The sequence below is a fragment of the Mya arenaria genome, chromosome 9, assembly GCF_026914265.1.
Source record: "Mya arenaria isolate MELC-2E11 chromosome 9, ASM2691426v1".
Taxonomy (NCBI): domain Eukaryota; kingdom Metazoa; phylum Mollusca; class Bivalvia; order Myida; family Myidae; genus Mya; species Mya arenaria.
This window is the reverse complement of record NC_069130.1, coordinates 31876568-31892731: the sequence shown is the minus strand read 5'-3', so window position 1 is coordinate 31892731 and position 16164 is coordinate 31876568. Positions and strand designations below refer to the sequence as shown.

The window sequence follows — 16164 nt, the reverse complement described above, 5'->3', positions numbered from 1 at the left end:
GTCAGCGAATACCATGTATGTATGGACGGTCAGCGTATACCATGTATGTACGGTTAGAGTATACCATGTATGTATGGACGGTTAGCGTATGCCATGTAAGTATGGACGGTTAGCGAATACAATGTTTGTATGGACGGTCAGCGTATACCATCTATGTATGGACGGTCAGCGAATACAATGTTTGTATGGACGGTTAGCGTATACCATGTATGTATGGACGGTCAGCGAATACCATGTATGTATGGACGGTCAGCGTATACCATGTATGTATGGACGGTTAGCGTATGCCATGTATGTATGGACGGTTAGCGTATGCCATGTATGTATGGACGGTCAGCGTATACCATGTATGTATGGACGGTCAGCGTATTCCATGTATGCATGGACGGTTAGTGTATACCATGTATGTATGGACGGTTAGCGTATACCATGTATGTATGGACGGTCAGCGTATACCATGTATGTATGGACGGTTAGCGTATGCCATGTATGTATGGACGGTCAGCGAATACCATGTATGTATGGACGGTCAGCGAATACCATGTATGTATGGACGGTTAGCGTATGCCATGTATGTATGGACGGTTAGCGTATACCATGTATGTATGGACGGTTAGCGTATACCATGTATGTATGGACGGTCAGCGAATACCATGTATGTATGGACGGTCAGCGAATACCATGTATGTATGGACGGTTAGCGTATACCATGTATGTATGGACGGTTAGCGTATGCCATGTATGTATGGACGGTTAGCGTATGCCATGTATGTATGGACGGTTAGCGTATACCATGTATGTATGGACGGTTAGCGTATACTATGTATGTATGGACGGTTAGCGTATGCCATGTATGTATGGACGGTTAGCGAATACCATGTGTGTATGGACGGTCAGCGTATACCATGTATGTATGGACGGTTAGCGTATACCATGTATGTATGGACGGTTAGCGTATGCCATGTATGTATGGACGGTTAGCATATACCATGTATGTATGGACGGTTAGCGTATGCCATGTATGTATGGACGGATAGCGTATACCATGTATGTATGGACGGTTAGCGTATGCCATGTATGTATGGACGGTTAGCGCATACCATGTATGTATGGACGGTTAGCGTATGCCATGTATGGTCAGTGTATACCATGTATGTATGGACGGTTAGCGAATACCATGTATGTATGGACGGTTAGCGAATACCATGTATGTAAGGACGGTCAGCGTATACCATGTATGTATGGACGGTTAGCGAATACCATGTATGTATGGACGGTTAGCGTATACCATGTAAGTATGGACGGTCAGCGTATACCATGTATGTATGGACGGTCAGCGTATACCATGTATGTATGGACGGTCAGCGTATACCATGTATGTATGGACGGTTAGCGTATACCATGTATGTATGGACGGTCAGCGTATACCATGTATGTATGGACGGTCAGCGTATACCATGTAAGTATGGACGGTCAGCGTATACCATGCATGTATGGACGGTTAGCGTATACCATGTATGTATGGACGGTCAGCGTATACCATGTATGTATGGACGGTCAGCGTATACCATGTATGGTCAGCGTATATCATGTATGTATGGACGGTTAGCGTATACCATGTATGTATGGACGGTTAGCGTATACCATGTAAGTATGGACGGTTAGCGTATGCCATGTATGTATGGACGGTTAGCATATACTATGTATGTATGGACGGTTAGCGTATGCCATGTATGTATGGACGGTCAGCGTATACCATGTAAGTATGGACGGTTAGCGTATACCATGTATGTATGGACGGTTAGCGTATGCCATGTATGTATGGACGGTCAGCGTATACCATGTATGTATGGACGGTTAGCGTATACCATGTATGTATGGCCGGTTAGCGTATACCATGTAAGTATGGACGGTTAGCGTATGCCATGTATGTATGGACGGTTGGCATATACCATGTATGGTCAGCGTATACCATGTATGGTCAGCGTATACCATGTATGGTCAGCGTATACCATGTATGGTCAGCGTATACCATGTATGGTCAGCGTATACCATGTATGGTCAGCATATACCATGTATGGTCAGCATATACCATGTATGGTCAGCGTATACCATGTATGGTCAGCGTATACCATATGTATGTATGGACGGTTAGCGAATACCATGTAAGTATGGACGGTTAGCGTATACCATGTATGTATGGACGGTTAGCGTATACCGTGTATGTATGGACGGTTAGCGAATACCATGTATGTATGGACGGTTAGCGTATACCATGTATGTATGGACGGTTAGCGTATACCATGTATGTATGGACGGTTAGCGTATACCATGTATGTATGGACGGTTAGAGTATACCATATATGTATGGACGGTTAGCGTATACCATGTATGTATGGACGGTTAGCGTATAACATGTATGTATGGACGGTTAGCGAATACCATGTATGTATGGACGGTTAGCGTATAACATGTATGTATGGACGGTTAGCGTATACCATGTATGTATGGACGGTTAGAGTATACCATATATGTATGGACGGTCAGCGTATATACCATGTATGTATGGACGGTTAGCGTATACCATGTATGTATAGACGGTTAGCGTATACCATGTATGTATGGACGGTTAGAGTATACCTTGTATGTATGGACGGTCAGCGTATACTATGTATGTATGGACGGTTAGCGAATACCATGTATGTATGGACGGTTAGCGTATACCATGTATGTATGGACGGTCAGCGTATTCCATGTATGTATGGACGTTTAGCGAGAGTTCTATTTCAAAGACGAAGTTTTGAATAGTTAAATCATATTTTATTTTTTCTTCGTGTTAACATCATGACATACAAATTTATATTTGGATATAACCTATTCAAAGTATTAGATATTGAAATCATTTAACCCGAAAATGAAACGAGAGTTTGTTAACATAACAGCCATATTCAACATCTCCTTCAAAGCATGGCTCTGTAGATTGTGAAATACAACATCATATTTTAATAAGGTTCGTTTTTATATCAGTTGACTACAATGTGTCTTTTGTCTCCACATTTCTTTAATATTTTGTTTTCATTGGCAGTATTTGGAATAGAATTGAATAGCTTGATAAGAAAAATGGTGTTATTCACAGATACGAGCGTTGTTTCGAAACAAGCGTACAACAGCTATCAGGAGGGTCATCACAAGTTCAACAGTAGGTATCATACTACTTAAAGTAATTGGAACTGATATGATGTGATATTTTTTATCTTCTTATCATATATCCCCAAGTCTTAACTCAATGTCTCGGTAAAGTTTGTTATGTTTCCCTGAAACATTTTCATCTGTACGCGATTGTAACTCCAAACTTTCATACAGCGATTCATTGCAAGAATTATGATTATCTAGAATATTCTTCAGCTCAAAAAACTTCTATTCTATCTTCTATAAAACGATATATATTATACAAAGTGACCATTACTAAGACTTTCTAGCGAATAAGGCAAAACAAATCTGCCCGGTTTTTTTTTAAAAATTTACGGCAAATTCGTATGCTATTGTGTCCTTGATTGTGGTCGAATCTTTCAAATGTATACATTCAGTTGTATTCCTTGATAAATTGCGACGCGTCGACATTCGTGTGCGGTGCTGCTGTTGCTTTAAGCATAATATTTGTAAAACATTTCATTGACACTTTATGATATGTTTAAGTGCACAACTTTTTATTTTAAGTGGAAAACCATACTTTACGCATTTACGACTCATTTATGCATCTATCCACCTGTGTTAAATGTTACTGTGCTTCATGCTAGAGATTTACAGCAGAAGCATGGTTAACACGGCTCATGGGTTAATCAATGTATTATTGCGATATATATATGTGATCATATATCAAGACCAAACCATTCACCTGCACTTCTTTATATCACGGTTGCTGTTTTAAGATTTGTATGACCAAAAAATATTTTAAATTTATGTTTTAACGTCGGATAACTTTCATCTGAGACGTGTTTTGCAGTATTGCCACTCTGTGTTGATGTGATTTCTGTGGATTACAATTAAAAGGTATTTTTGTATAATACAAGTAGTTTGGACACATGTTATGCATTGTTGTTTTCTAAAAATAACTGCTGAATACTTAAGAAATAAAATATTGTGTTCCTTGTTTGAACATCCTCGGTCTCACCACTCAAAGAAAAATGCTAACGAACAAGCACCGCCAGTTGTCGACGGAAAGCCAGCGCCGGGATTCAGAAAGGTCCCTGGGATGCTAAAGAACACCAATAACGCCGGCTTGCGCCATATTAATAGAAACGCAGCCAACTATTTACGGTCAAATCACATTTTTTCACAATGTGATCCCGATTTTCACAAATCATTTTTTCAAAAATATTTGGTTAAGCACACTTTCAAAAAAATGTTCTTATATCATTTTTGCATTTCTTGTTTTTGATTTTGTATGTGTAGCGCAATATTGTATCCGTTATTTACTAGAGCTCATGTTCTTCGTCCTTGCGTCCGTACTTCTGCATGTTCTTCTGCATACGTCATATCGCCTGACATTCACACATTGGTGTAATATTTCTGTTTAATTATCTTGCACGTGTATAAAAAATTACAAACAACTTTTTCTTGTAAAATCATTTTTGATCATGCAATATATTTAGAATTTTAAGGTACAAGTATCGTAAGGAAGTTTGTACCGTTAAAATTGATTTGGTTTATAACTTAAAATAATGTTTTGATGCGAATACAGCTTTATTCCGTTTCAACCAGAACCACTTCCATGAATTATTGTGATGCTGCTGCTGCTAAAGATATTGTTACTGTTGCTGCTACTGCTGTTATTGATGGCAGCGATGATGATGGTAGTGATGATGATGATGATGATGATGATGATGATGATGATGATGATGATGATGATGATGATGATGATGATGATGATGATTGAAAAGTTGAAATACTTAAGTTTATTAATATTTTATGTGTTAAGTGATTTCAGATTTCAAAGAATAGCGATGGTTGGAAATGATTTAAACCCAATGAATTAGTTTGAAGTCGTTAGAGAGACTCATGTTTAATTATGTTATTGAATTTTAAGCTTTTAGTATTCGTTTTCGAATACCATCATATGAGGTTTTATTCTCATGATCAGAGGACAAAGGGAAGTCCAGCAGAAAACAATATATATAAGCAGTTTGGAAAACATTTACAAAAAATAGATAGTTTGATTATATGGTTAAAAATCACTCGGAAGAACGTTTCATATATCCTGTTGACTTTTGTCAGTTATGTTAAAGCCTCAGTGCCACTTAGGATTGAATAACTAGAGAAAAAAAGAAAGTGAGTATATAACTATGATAGAGCCTCATAATAAATTATAATGTTTGATATTTTGAGGTGGGAACCCTTCAGCAAGTGTTGATATTTGCTCTAATAAAGTTTCTGAAGACCACAATTTTGCGATTAATTTGTTTCAACAGCTTTGTTGTGGCGTGTTTAGTTGATTGATATGCTCACGTTATGTTATAAATTTATGATCAATATGTCAAAATATTGATGCAGATGAATGAAAGGTTTCGTGGTCCAGTGGATCAGTTGCACGTTATTTTATTTTTTCTTGACTTTACCGGCGTGAGTTTGCACCTTACTAAAACCAAAATATTGTTTATTCTATAATTGAATTGTATCTGCAATTTCGATGTTATAGAGTAAAAAATTATAAAAAAAAAGGTTTTCAGATGCATTGAAAACTATGTAAACACAAAATCTTTAATATATAAAGCAACGTTCAGAAAGCCACGTGAAATGCATATTTCGTAATGACGTTGTGCGCGCTAAATTAAATTGGCTTTCGGTTTTGCTGCATTTTCTAGGGGTTAAAATGGGAAAAAAATATAAGTCATTTGGGATATGCATACAAATCAAATAAGTTTACATCACGAAAACAGAAGGAGACTTTAACATCAAAGTATTAATAATCGTTACATATTTTGGTGACACCGTCGGGATTGTTAAGTAGTTTAGAAATTTATTACACAAAGCGGCTTTTAACCTCGCCACCTTCCCATCCGTTTTGATGCCAAGCTGTCAGACGATTTATTCAATTATATATTTGTTTGATTAAACTTTGTGATACATATGGAAAACGACTCTTACATATGTCCATTACTCAATCAATTGAGACAGTTCTGTATGTATTAGACGTAAAAAGTAGGTGTGGTCAAAACGTGTAATTTTAGTTCCAAAGGCATTAAGAGACTCGCACTATTTGTGACGAGCAACACGCGAAAGGTCATAGACCGTTCTGGCATCATAAATATAGTTTCTTTGATAAAAATACCCATCTGATATAATCATCAATAACACATAGAATGGATCGCAAAGAGAACTCGATAATACCGAACGTCAGTTAGAGGATACACCCAGAGCATATGCACTTATTAAAGACCATGTTTCTTGTACCGTGGAGCCGACAGAATAAAGGATATGATTATAACAGTAGACAAGTTTTGGGCAATAATGTTTATAATTTCTGATACCTTTTTTCAAGAGCAAAACAGTCTTGCATATTTGTTGGCGACCTGATACGGTCTTTCTACAGTGATAGTTAACGGGAGTCAGTGCAAACAAATGCACTATTATATGAGTTATTTTTAATAGACATACATTCGTTTTGTGAATTTGTTAAAAAAGTACGCTATGTTTGTAATATGCAAGCCTCAATAACTGTGTTTTACAGATAATTGGCCAATGTGATTTTAAAGTAACTTGTTAATCATTTTGAAGTTAATTGAGGTTACATAATACAAAAAGCATTTCTTATATTGAATAAAGATGGTTACTGATTTGCACCCAAAATAACACACGACCCCAACACCGTGCATGATAAGAGAGTTCCACTTGAGTACAGAACATTAAACAACGTCCGAATAAGGATGTGCCCGAATAAGGTACGTCTTCTAAGAAAAAAATCTAATTGACAGAAATTAACTATGTTTTTGATAAAATGTGAGACGTTTCGTCGTAGATATACAAAATTGCGGCTAAAATTTAAATAAGAAAATAGATTCAGCATTATCAGCAAGTTTTTGAAATCACAAAAATAAAACTTTAAAACCTAAACAGATAGCGATGTAGCCATCGTTCGGATATGGTATAACCATGATATGCAATGTCATGTGTTATGCCCAATCAAAGTACCATACACTATTCTGAGAGACAATTTCTGCAATGGCTAATCTGAACCATCGTTTTTATATGGTAAAAGTAAACACAAAGCACTTGCGTTTTGTTTTAATTTATTTTTCAAACATTCAATAAAAACTAGAATTATTTTAAATATACATAAAAACGTATTAAAGACATAGAAAATTAATTAATAAATATCCGTCTGTTAATAAATATTTGTGCATAATCATATAATTTTATATACTTGCCTCCGGTACATTAAAAAAGCTTATGAAAAAGCTTATGTGCGTGCAAAATAACGTACTCATTTTACCCTACAAGGAATGGCCAATACGTGATGAGACTTGGTATGTTAACTATGGCTAGTTTTCGCCCCGTGGACGAGTATCAATGAATCTGAATACGATCGTCAAACAGTGCATGTCACGATCGTCAAACACTGCAGTTTGTAAAACTTGTAATGACTGAGATCATTTTAAATATGACCATCAACGAAAATGCTCACTGTCAAGACAAATATATACAAATACAATTTTCATCAGAAATAAGACTTAGTAGTTCGCCTAATTGTATTACTTTACAAACGCATGAAGCACTGTCAATTAGAACACAACCAAAGAACATAGTTCTATTTAGACCCGACCGTAAATGTTTCCGTATCCAGCAGTGAGTCAGGGGCTATGTTGTCCCACTCTCTGATCAAGTCACATATGCTCGGACGAGAGTTTACTTTCACTCGTAAACAGCTCTCAACAATGTTCACAATGTCTTGTTTCACCACTATCCCTGCAGTTTTTGATTTACTTTCAACAAAAGTAGTCCAGGTGTCTCGTAAAATATCTTTAAGTACGTCCTCTTGGAGTCCGTTATAGGGGACGGAATAGAATATAAGGAAAAGAAGGGTGATACCCAGGCTCCACAGGTCCGCTGGCTTGGGAAGGAATGGGTTCTGTGAAAGGACCTCTGGTGCCAGGTAGGACGTGTGACCGATGTAGTCTGTGCAGTAGACTGGCTCGCCAGACTCTGAAATGAAATGGATTCGCGGTGTTAAAACTTACTTCGCATGAACGTGTTCATACTAAAATAAGTATTATATTGAAACTTAATTTGCAACGTAGAAGATTCTGGTATTTAAAAAGGATATAAACTAGTCATAAAATCCATTTTAAAATGAATTTCGAAATTGACGATAAGATTAGAAATGTGTCAGTATATCATTAAAACACTAATGTTTTAGATAATGAAAATTATATATGAATTTTGAAATTTTGATAAAAGAGATATAGCTTTTTCTACGAGTCCAGTTAATTGTAAAAAATCTCATTCCTCACAAAGTTGCGATTTGTATGAGAACGCTTACAAAAGGTTTTCAGAGGCTGTCTTATCTGACAATACATAATCAAAGTGCTTAAAGCGTTGAAAGGCTTTCGGTTTGCTACGTTTTGTTAGTACAGTCATTTAAATGTTTAACAAATTTCAATAAACATCTAAAGATAGTATATACTTGCTCATGAATTCCTTCGCAAATAAATTTTAATGCTGATACGCAATTCAATCAAAACGATGGAGTATCAGTCACTTGAAATACTCATTTAATACGTGGAATACCCATATAATAACTAAGGTATAGAGGAATACTTTATTGCATATGAATCCTTACCTGGAACTTTGTTTTCATGAACAATACACTTTCACCGATAAAGCATTTAGGCATTTTTTCGTACAAATCTACTCTACACTTCAAACATGATTGAGTATTTAATTTTAAATACTACCAGGGTATGGCCGCTAAACCAAAATATTAATACAAGAAACAAAATGCATTTGTCATGTTAATTGGGTTCATGTTTAAGGTTTCTTTTTTCAATGACAGGATCCTTGCGCAAAATTCTTCCGGATCGAATAATCCCTAAAACTATTGATTCCGTGTATGTTTGATATACAACCCTCACCCTATGTCACTCGTGGACAAAATGAACAGCAGTGAATTGTATAAAACTGGTTAAGTCTTTGGTTTGGTTAAAGTTGGCCAAAATATTTGTTGATTGGTCAATATTTATCCAAAAATCAAAATCAACCAATGAAATCATTTAAATGTGCAAACAAGCCTAAAGATAACCTGTGGACAACTTATCCAATTTTTATACAATGGGCTGCTGATGTATAGACGTGGTTTATAAATTTACATATGCAACATGCTCAAGACTCTGAACTGAAATAACTGAAACAAACAGAGACACACTTTCCGAGCCTTCTGTTCATTGAGCGGACCTACACCGTGGCTTCTGTTCGTTGAGAGGGACTATACCGGGCTTTCTATTCGTTGAGAGGGACTATACCGGGCCTTCTATTCATTGAGAGGGACAATACCGGGCCTTCTGTTCGTTGAGATTGACTATACCCTCTGTCCATTGCGAGGGACTATAACGTGCCGTCTGTCAATTGAGAGAGACTATACCGGGCTGTCTGTTCATTGAGAGGGACAATACCGGGCCTCTTGTGCATTGAGAGGGACAATACCGGGCATTCTGTTCGTTGAGAGGGACTATATCGGGCCTTTTGTCCATTGAGAGGCGGGTCTTCTGCTCACTGAGAGGAACTATACCGAGCCTTCTGCTCACTGAGAGGGACTATACCGGGCCATCTGCTCATCGAGAGGGACTATACCGGGCCTCCTGTTCATTAAGAGGGACTAAACCGGGCCTCCTGTTCATTGAAAGGGACTATACCGGGCCTCCTGTTCATTGAGAGGGACTATACCGGGCCTCCTGTTCATTGAGAGGGACTATACCGGGCCTCCTTTTCATTGAGAGGGACAATACCGGGCCTCCTGTTCATTTAGAGTGACTAAACCGGGCCTCCTGTTCGTTGAGAGGGACTATACCGGGCCTCCTGTTCATGGAGAGGGACTATACCGGGCCTCCTGTTCGTTGAGAGGGACTTTACCGGGCTTTCTGTTCGTGGAGAGGGACAATACCGGGCCTTCTATTCATTGAGAGAGACAATACCGGGCCTTCTGTTCGTTGACAGGGACAATACTGGGCCTTCTGTTCATTGAGAGGGACTATACCGGGCCGTCTGTCCATTGCGAGGACCTATACCGGGCCGTCTGTCCATTGAGAGGACCTATACCGGGCCTTCTGTTCGTTGAGAGGGACTATACCGGGCCTTCTGTTCATTGAGAGGGACTATACCGTGCCTTATGTTCATTAAGAGGGCCTATATCGGGCCTTCTGTTCGTTGAGAGGGACAATACCGGGCCTTCCGTTCGTTGAGAGGGACAGTACCGGGCCGTCTGTTCATTGAGAGGGACAATACCGGGCCTTCTGCTCACTGAAAGGGCCTATACGGGGCCTTCTGTTCATTGAGAGGGACTATACCGGGCCGTCTGTTCATTGAGAGGGCCTATACCGGGCCATCTGCTCAATGAGAGGGACTTTACCGGGCCTTCTGTTCGTTGAGAGGGACAATACCGGGCCGTCTGTTCATTGAGAGGGGCTATACCGGGCCCTCTGTCCATTGAGAGGGACTATACCGGGCCTCCTGTTCATTGAGGGGGACTATACCGGGCCGTCTGTTCATTGAGGGGGACTATACCGGGCCGTCTGTTCATTGAGGGGGACTATACCGGGCCTCCTGTTCATTGAGGGGGACTATACCGGGCCTTCTGTTCATGAAGAGGGACTACACCGGGCCTTCTGTTCATGAAGAGGGACTATACCGGGCCTTGTGTTCGTTGAGAGGGACAATACCGGGCCTTCTTCTGTTCATTGAGAGGACCTATACCGGGCCTTCTGTTTATTGAGAGGGACAATACCGGGCCTTCTGTTCGTTGAGAGGGACAATACCGGGCCTTCTGTTCGTTGAGAGAGACTATACCGGGCCGTCTGTTAATTGAGAGGGACAATACCGGGCCTTCTGTTCGTTGAGAGGGACTATACCGGGCCTCCTGTTCATTGAGAGGGACAATACCGGGCCTTCTGGTCATTGAGAGAGACTATACCGGGCCTTCTGTTCGTTGAAAGGGACAATACCGGGCATTCTGTTCGTTGAGAGGGACTATACCGGGCCTTCTGTTCGTTGAGAGGGACTATACCGGGCCGTCTGTTCATTGAGAAGGACTATACCGGGACTTCCGTTCATTGAGAGGGACTATACAGGATCTTCTGTTCATTGAGAGGGACTATACCGGGCCTTCTGTTCGTTGAGAGGGCCAATAACGGGCCTTCCGTTCATTGAGAGAGACTATACCGGGCCTTCTGTTCATTGAGAGGGACTATACCGGGCCTTCTGTTCATTGAGAGGGACTATACCGGGCCTTCTGTTCGTTGAGAGGGACAATACCGGGCTTTCTGTTCGTTGAGAGGGACTATACCGGGCCTTCTGTTCGTTGAGAGGGACAATACCGGGACTTCCGTTCATTGAGAGGGACTATACAGGATCTTCTGTTCGTTGAGAGGGACAATACCGGGCCTCCTGGTCATTGAGAGGGACAATACCGGGCCTCCTGGTCATTGAGAGGGACTATACCGGCCCTTCTATTTATTGAGAGGGACTATACCGGGACTTCCGTTCATTGAGAGGGACTATACAGGATCTTCTGTTCGTTGAGATGGACAATACCTGGCCTCCTGGTCATTGAGAGGGACTATACCGGCCCTTCTGTTTATTGAGAGGGACTATACCGGGACTTCCGTTCATTGGGAGGGACTATACAGGATCTTCTGTTCGTTGAGATGGACAATACCGGGCCTCCTGGTCATTGAGAGGGACAATACCGGGCCTCCTGGTCATTGAGAGGGGCTATACCGGGCCTCCTGGTCATTGAGAGGGACTATACCGGCCCTTCTGTTTATTGAGAGGGACTGTACCGGGCCGTCTGTTCATTGAGAGGGACTATACCGGGCCCTCTGTTCGTTGGGAGGGACTATACCAAGCCTTCTGTTCATTGAGAGGGACACTGTGTCACACTTTATAAAGTTAAAATGTAAAAAAGGTCCCGGTATTGTTCCCCTTACGTAAAAATAAGTGAATTTGGATGTGATTTTCGCTGCTTTGAGCGGAGCATGTGCCCATTATATCAACGTGACAGTATGTCGCAATTGACAAACTTTTTATAAATCATATGGACATGAATCGCTGTATGTAGTTTCTAGAACTAAACCACTGCCATGCCATAGTTACCTGTGAAACATTTCACAGCTAGCCCAAAGTCCGCTATTTTGACGACCATGTCCTTGGTGAGGAGGATATTGGAAGGTGTCAAGTCCCTGTGTGCTACATCCATATCATGGCAATACATGACGCCCTGCAATGTCTGTGAAAACAGCTTATATCTGTGGTGGAATTCCATGTCTTTGTGGTCGACCAAGAACTTGTCAAGGCTTTCGTTTGCTGCATATTCCATGATGATGTGTATTTCATCAGTGTCAATGATGATTTCGTGAAGACAGATAATGTTTTTGTGCTTCAGATGAGTTAGGCAGTATATTTCGTTCATTATATAAGGGTCGTTTTGGAATAATCCCCTGTATTTGATCTGCTTCATTGCATATATTTTGTTATCAGATACAGTTTTAACTTTGAAAATGTCACCAAAGCTTCCATAGTCGATCATTTCTGTAACTTCGTAATCTTCCGAGTGTTTGGTGCACGCTTCTTGCGTAAAACTGTTGGAAATCATGGACGCCTATATTGTTTAGGCGTAAGTTTTTCTTTCACCGTTAATAATCGATTTGTCGTATAGCATTTTTAATTTAAAATCCGTACACATTTTTTTTGTCAGAAAAATATGTGTTATTCAATTCTCTTTTGTACGAAAATCAAATGCCTCAATTTGATGTCGTTAATTGTCCGCCGTTTCACAGTTTGATTATTTCAAATTAATCGAATTCAAATCCTTCTGTAACGCAATAAAACTTGGAATTAATCGTAAACAAATACTTGCACAAACAAACGATGTAATGCCTTGAAGTAGTAAATGTGGTGTAGCAGTTCTGTATTCACCTATGAAAGTGGCAGTTCCGAAAACTGTCGGTTACACTCAGCGGTGTGAGCTTGAACGCTGGAATTCCGTTGGTTGGTTATATTGCTGTAAATCTTAGTAAACCTCCAGGAAGCGAAAAAGAATTCATGCCTTCACGTATAATTTGACATTCTGAATACTAACGACCAAATTACCCTCTGATAGTTAAGCGCCTAGTCTGGTAATGAGTTCTTGACAGATGGCTTGTAAAATATCATAACCTTAGCAATGAAACAGTAATTGAAATAACACTTTTCATTATACTCGTGTCGTTTTTGTGTGTATAATTGATTTACCTAATGCAAGCTAATTATCATCTTTACGATATTAAGTCGTCAATTCAAAACTTGTTGTGCAATGTATTATATGTGACATGTGAGAAAAGATGGAACATGAGCTTTGAACCAGACAATTTATGCCACATGTTTAATAAGAAATCTTTATATTTTCATAACTGTTAACGTAAACAGAATCCGTTTGCTTTTATTTATATTAAAACAGTTAGCAGCAAGGGCATGATGTCTAAACGCCAAACCATACAAGAAACTCCTTATCAGCTTGTACGATCAAAATCTGTCTCTTAGTCCAAAGGTTTTTACGTAGAAAACTATGGCGGATTGGATGTTTTGTATGACTAAATAACATGTCAAGAAACGATATGCTCTGAATCATGATGCGTTTTATCACGCTTAGCTTACCCGAATACACGTGTAGATCGATATGTTTAAAACGGTGTTTTGGCACATCTAAGACGAAACATTACCCATTTTGGAAAACCCCATGCAAACCCGGTTATGTACAGCGTACGTGGAGCTCCCCTTTTGGTATCATTTGGGGCGGTAATACATATGTTTTCGCATGCCATCATGTAGACTGAAATAGGCATTCGTTTTGATAACTGTTTACCTGGATCGCATGATATGTCGAATGCATAACAAAGAGTTTATATGACATGTAGTTTGACGATGGCATTAAAAACACATAGATGCAGCTGCATAAGAAGCAGAGCATGCAAAACAACATTGTTAATAGACAACATGACGCTGACGATATAAAATATTCATAGTTTAGTTATCATTTTCAGTACTTACATTGAGGAAATCAAGATAAACATCAACAGAAATCGCACGTCTTCGAGAACATATTAAAACTCAAAACTTCACATGAGTGTTCGTAAAAATGGTAACGCATACATAAACTACATACCCCAAAGAATTTGTCCGGGCAATTTTTCCTCAAAAGTACAAGAAACCGTAAGAATTGTTGTTTGTGCATATTCAGATCAATGACAAACATGGCGTCCACATTGACATAAGCGGCCATTTTGAGAAAAAAACTGCCATAGATCATTTTTTTCGAAGAGCTTTCAAAAATGGTTTTCGCAATTTCTTTGTTAATGGAATACCATAGATAATGAGTTTGAATGTATCTTGGTAAAACAGCATTTTCTAATAATAGTTTGGAAACGTTTTGGGACTATCTGATTTGTCCGTAAAAGAACTTGCCTAAAACACATTATTATCCTTATTAAAATGCAATCATAACGTTGTGCTAATTTATAGGTTTGGGACGTACATGTAAAACAATATACCACTGGTAGCAAGATGAGGATGTATGGGAGTCCACTTAGCGCTCCATAGTTGGTATATTTGAAACAAGCGCACTGGGATTTTCTCATCATTCTGCACAATTGTGTATCAATATAGTTCGTCTCGCTACAAGTAACTTATTTCTAGAATTGATAAAAGTCACATAAAACAGAGAAAACACCTGGCTAATCGAGGGTATTAGAACACAGCAGCGGTTCTGCTTTCATTTCCAAGAATATTTGGAGTAGTAGATAAAAAACGATACATTTACGCACTAAAACGTCTAATAAAACTAGTGAGAATGGCATCCACAGTGTTTTACCTACGCACGAGAATTTAGTTGGACTGAAGAAAGAATGGACGTCAAAGAAAACGTGAAAATTCTCCTATTTTTAACAGCAAAATAATTTAAAAAGGGTATGCAATCGGGAGGATTTATCGGTGAGTTATAACTTGGTATATTGCAATGATTTAAAATATAAGCCCGAACTCGTGTCAAAATCAAACGTCGTCAGCTCGCATTGCGGCACAATATTATGACGTTATTACCGAAAAGACGTTACGTCCACGTACAATTGGTCGTGCTTTTCTGATGAACTGCAATTAAATACCATATGCAGTTGCAGGTGTATCAATAGTTATTGAATTTCCTTTCAACGAAATAGTCGTTACTTGTATAACATAATTATCAAATATTTATAAAACGATTAATTTCTTTTTTATATCAAGCTTACAACACATCAAATCTGTTTGTGCTTTAGTGAACCTACTTAGAAAAAAATAATGAAAGCATACAATCCATCGATTAAATAGTTAAATAAAAATGGCACTGAAACATTTAAGTGTTCGAAATTTAATCATGTCCAATCCGGTTGACAGAAGTCACAAATGCACATGCCAATTCACCGTTAAATTGTCTAAGTCGGGAGAACTTCGGATACTGTATAACAAGAACCATACACATATTTGTATTATCCACGGATCAAGTTAGGGTTTTTATTGTTGGTCATTATTTTGAATTAGTTTAGTGTGTTTCCCATTGTTAAAAGTAATACCAGAAGGATTACAAAACATATCTTTCAAGAATGTCCAAGACAAAAGAGTATAATGTCCTGCTAACGTCCTGTATAATGTCCTTTAATCGGATTGACACAAGATGACAGAATGAAGCATTGATCAGTACACGTCGAAGACTTGCGATTGCCTGGAGTAGCGTTATATCGTTGCAGCCCAGTGAAAGGTTATTTTGGTGCAGCCCAGAGTAAGGTTATGTTGGTGCATCCAAGAGTAGCGTTAAATCGGTGCAGCCCAGCGTAGCGATATATCAGGGCATCCCAGAGTAGCCTTATATCGGAGCAGCCTAGATGAGCGTTA

At 39.1% G+C, this 16164-nt stretch overlaps 1 protein-coding gene across 1 annotated transcript; it reads right to left on the bottom strand.

Moving 5' to 3' along the window:
- Positions 1-7269: 7269 nt before the first annotated feature.
- Positions 7270-13298, bottom strand: LOC128203650 (putative sperm motility kinase W). The gene is made up of 2 exons (XM_052905151.1): positions 12361-13298; positions 7270-8199 (listed from the first exon to the last, which is right to left on the bottom strand). The coding sequence occupies exons 1-2, from the start codon at positions 12857-12859 to the stop codon at positions 7805-7807; spliced, it is 894 nt and encodes a 297-aa protein (XP_052761111.1). The 5' UTR covers positions 12860-13298; the 3' UTR covers positions 7270-7804.
- Between the last annotated feature and the right edge of the window lie 2866 nt (positions 13299-16164).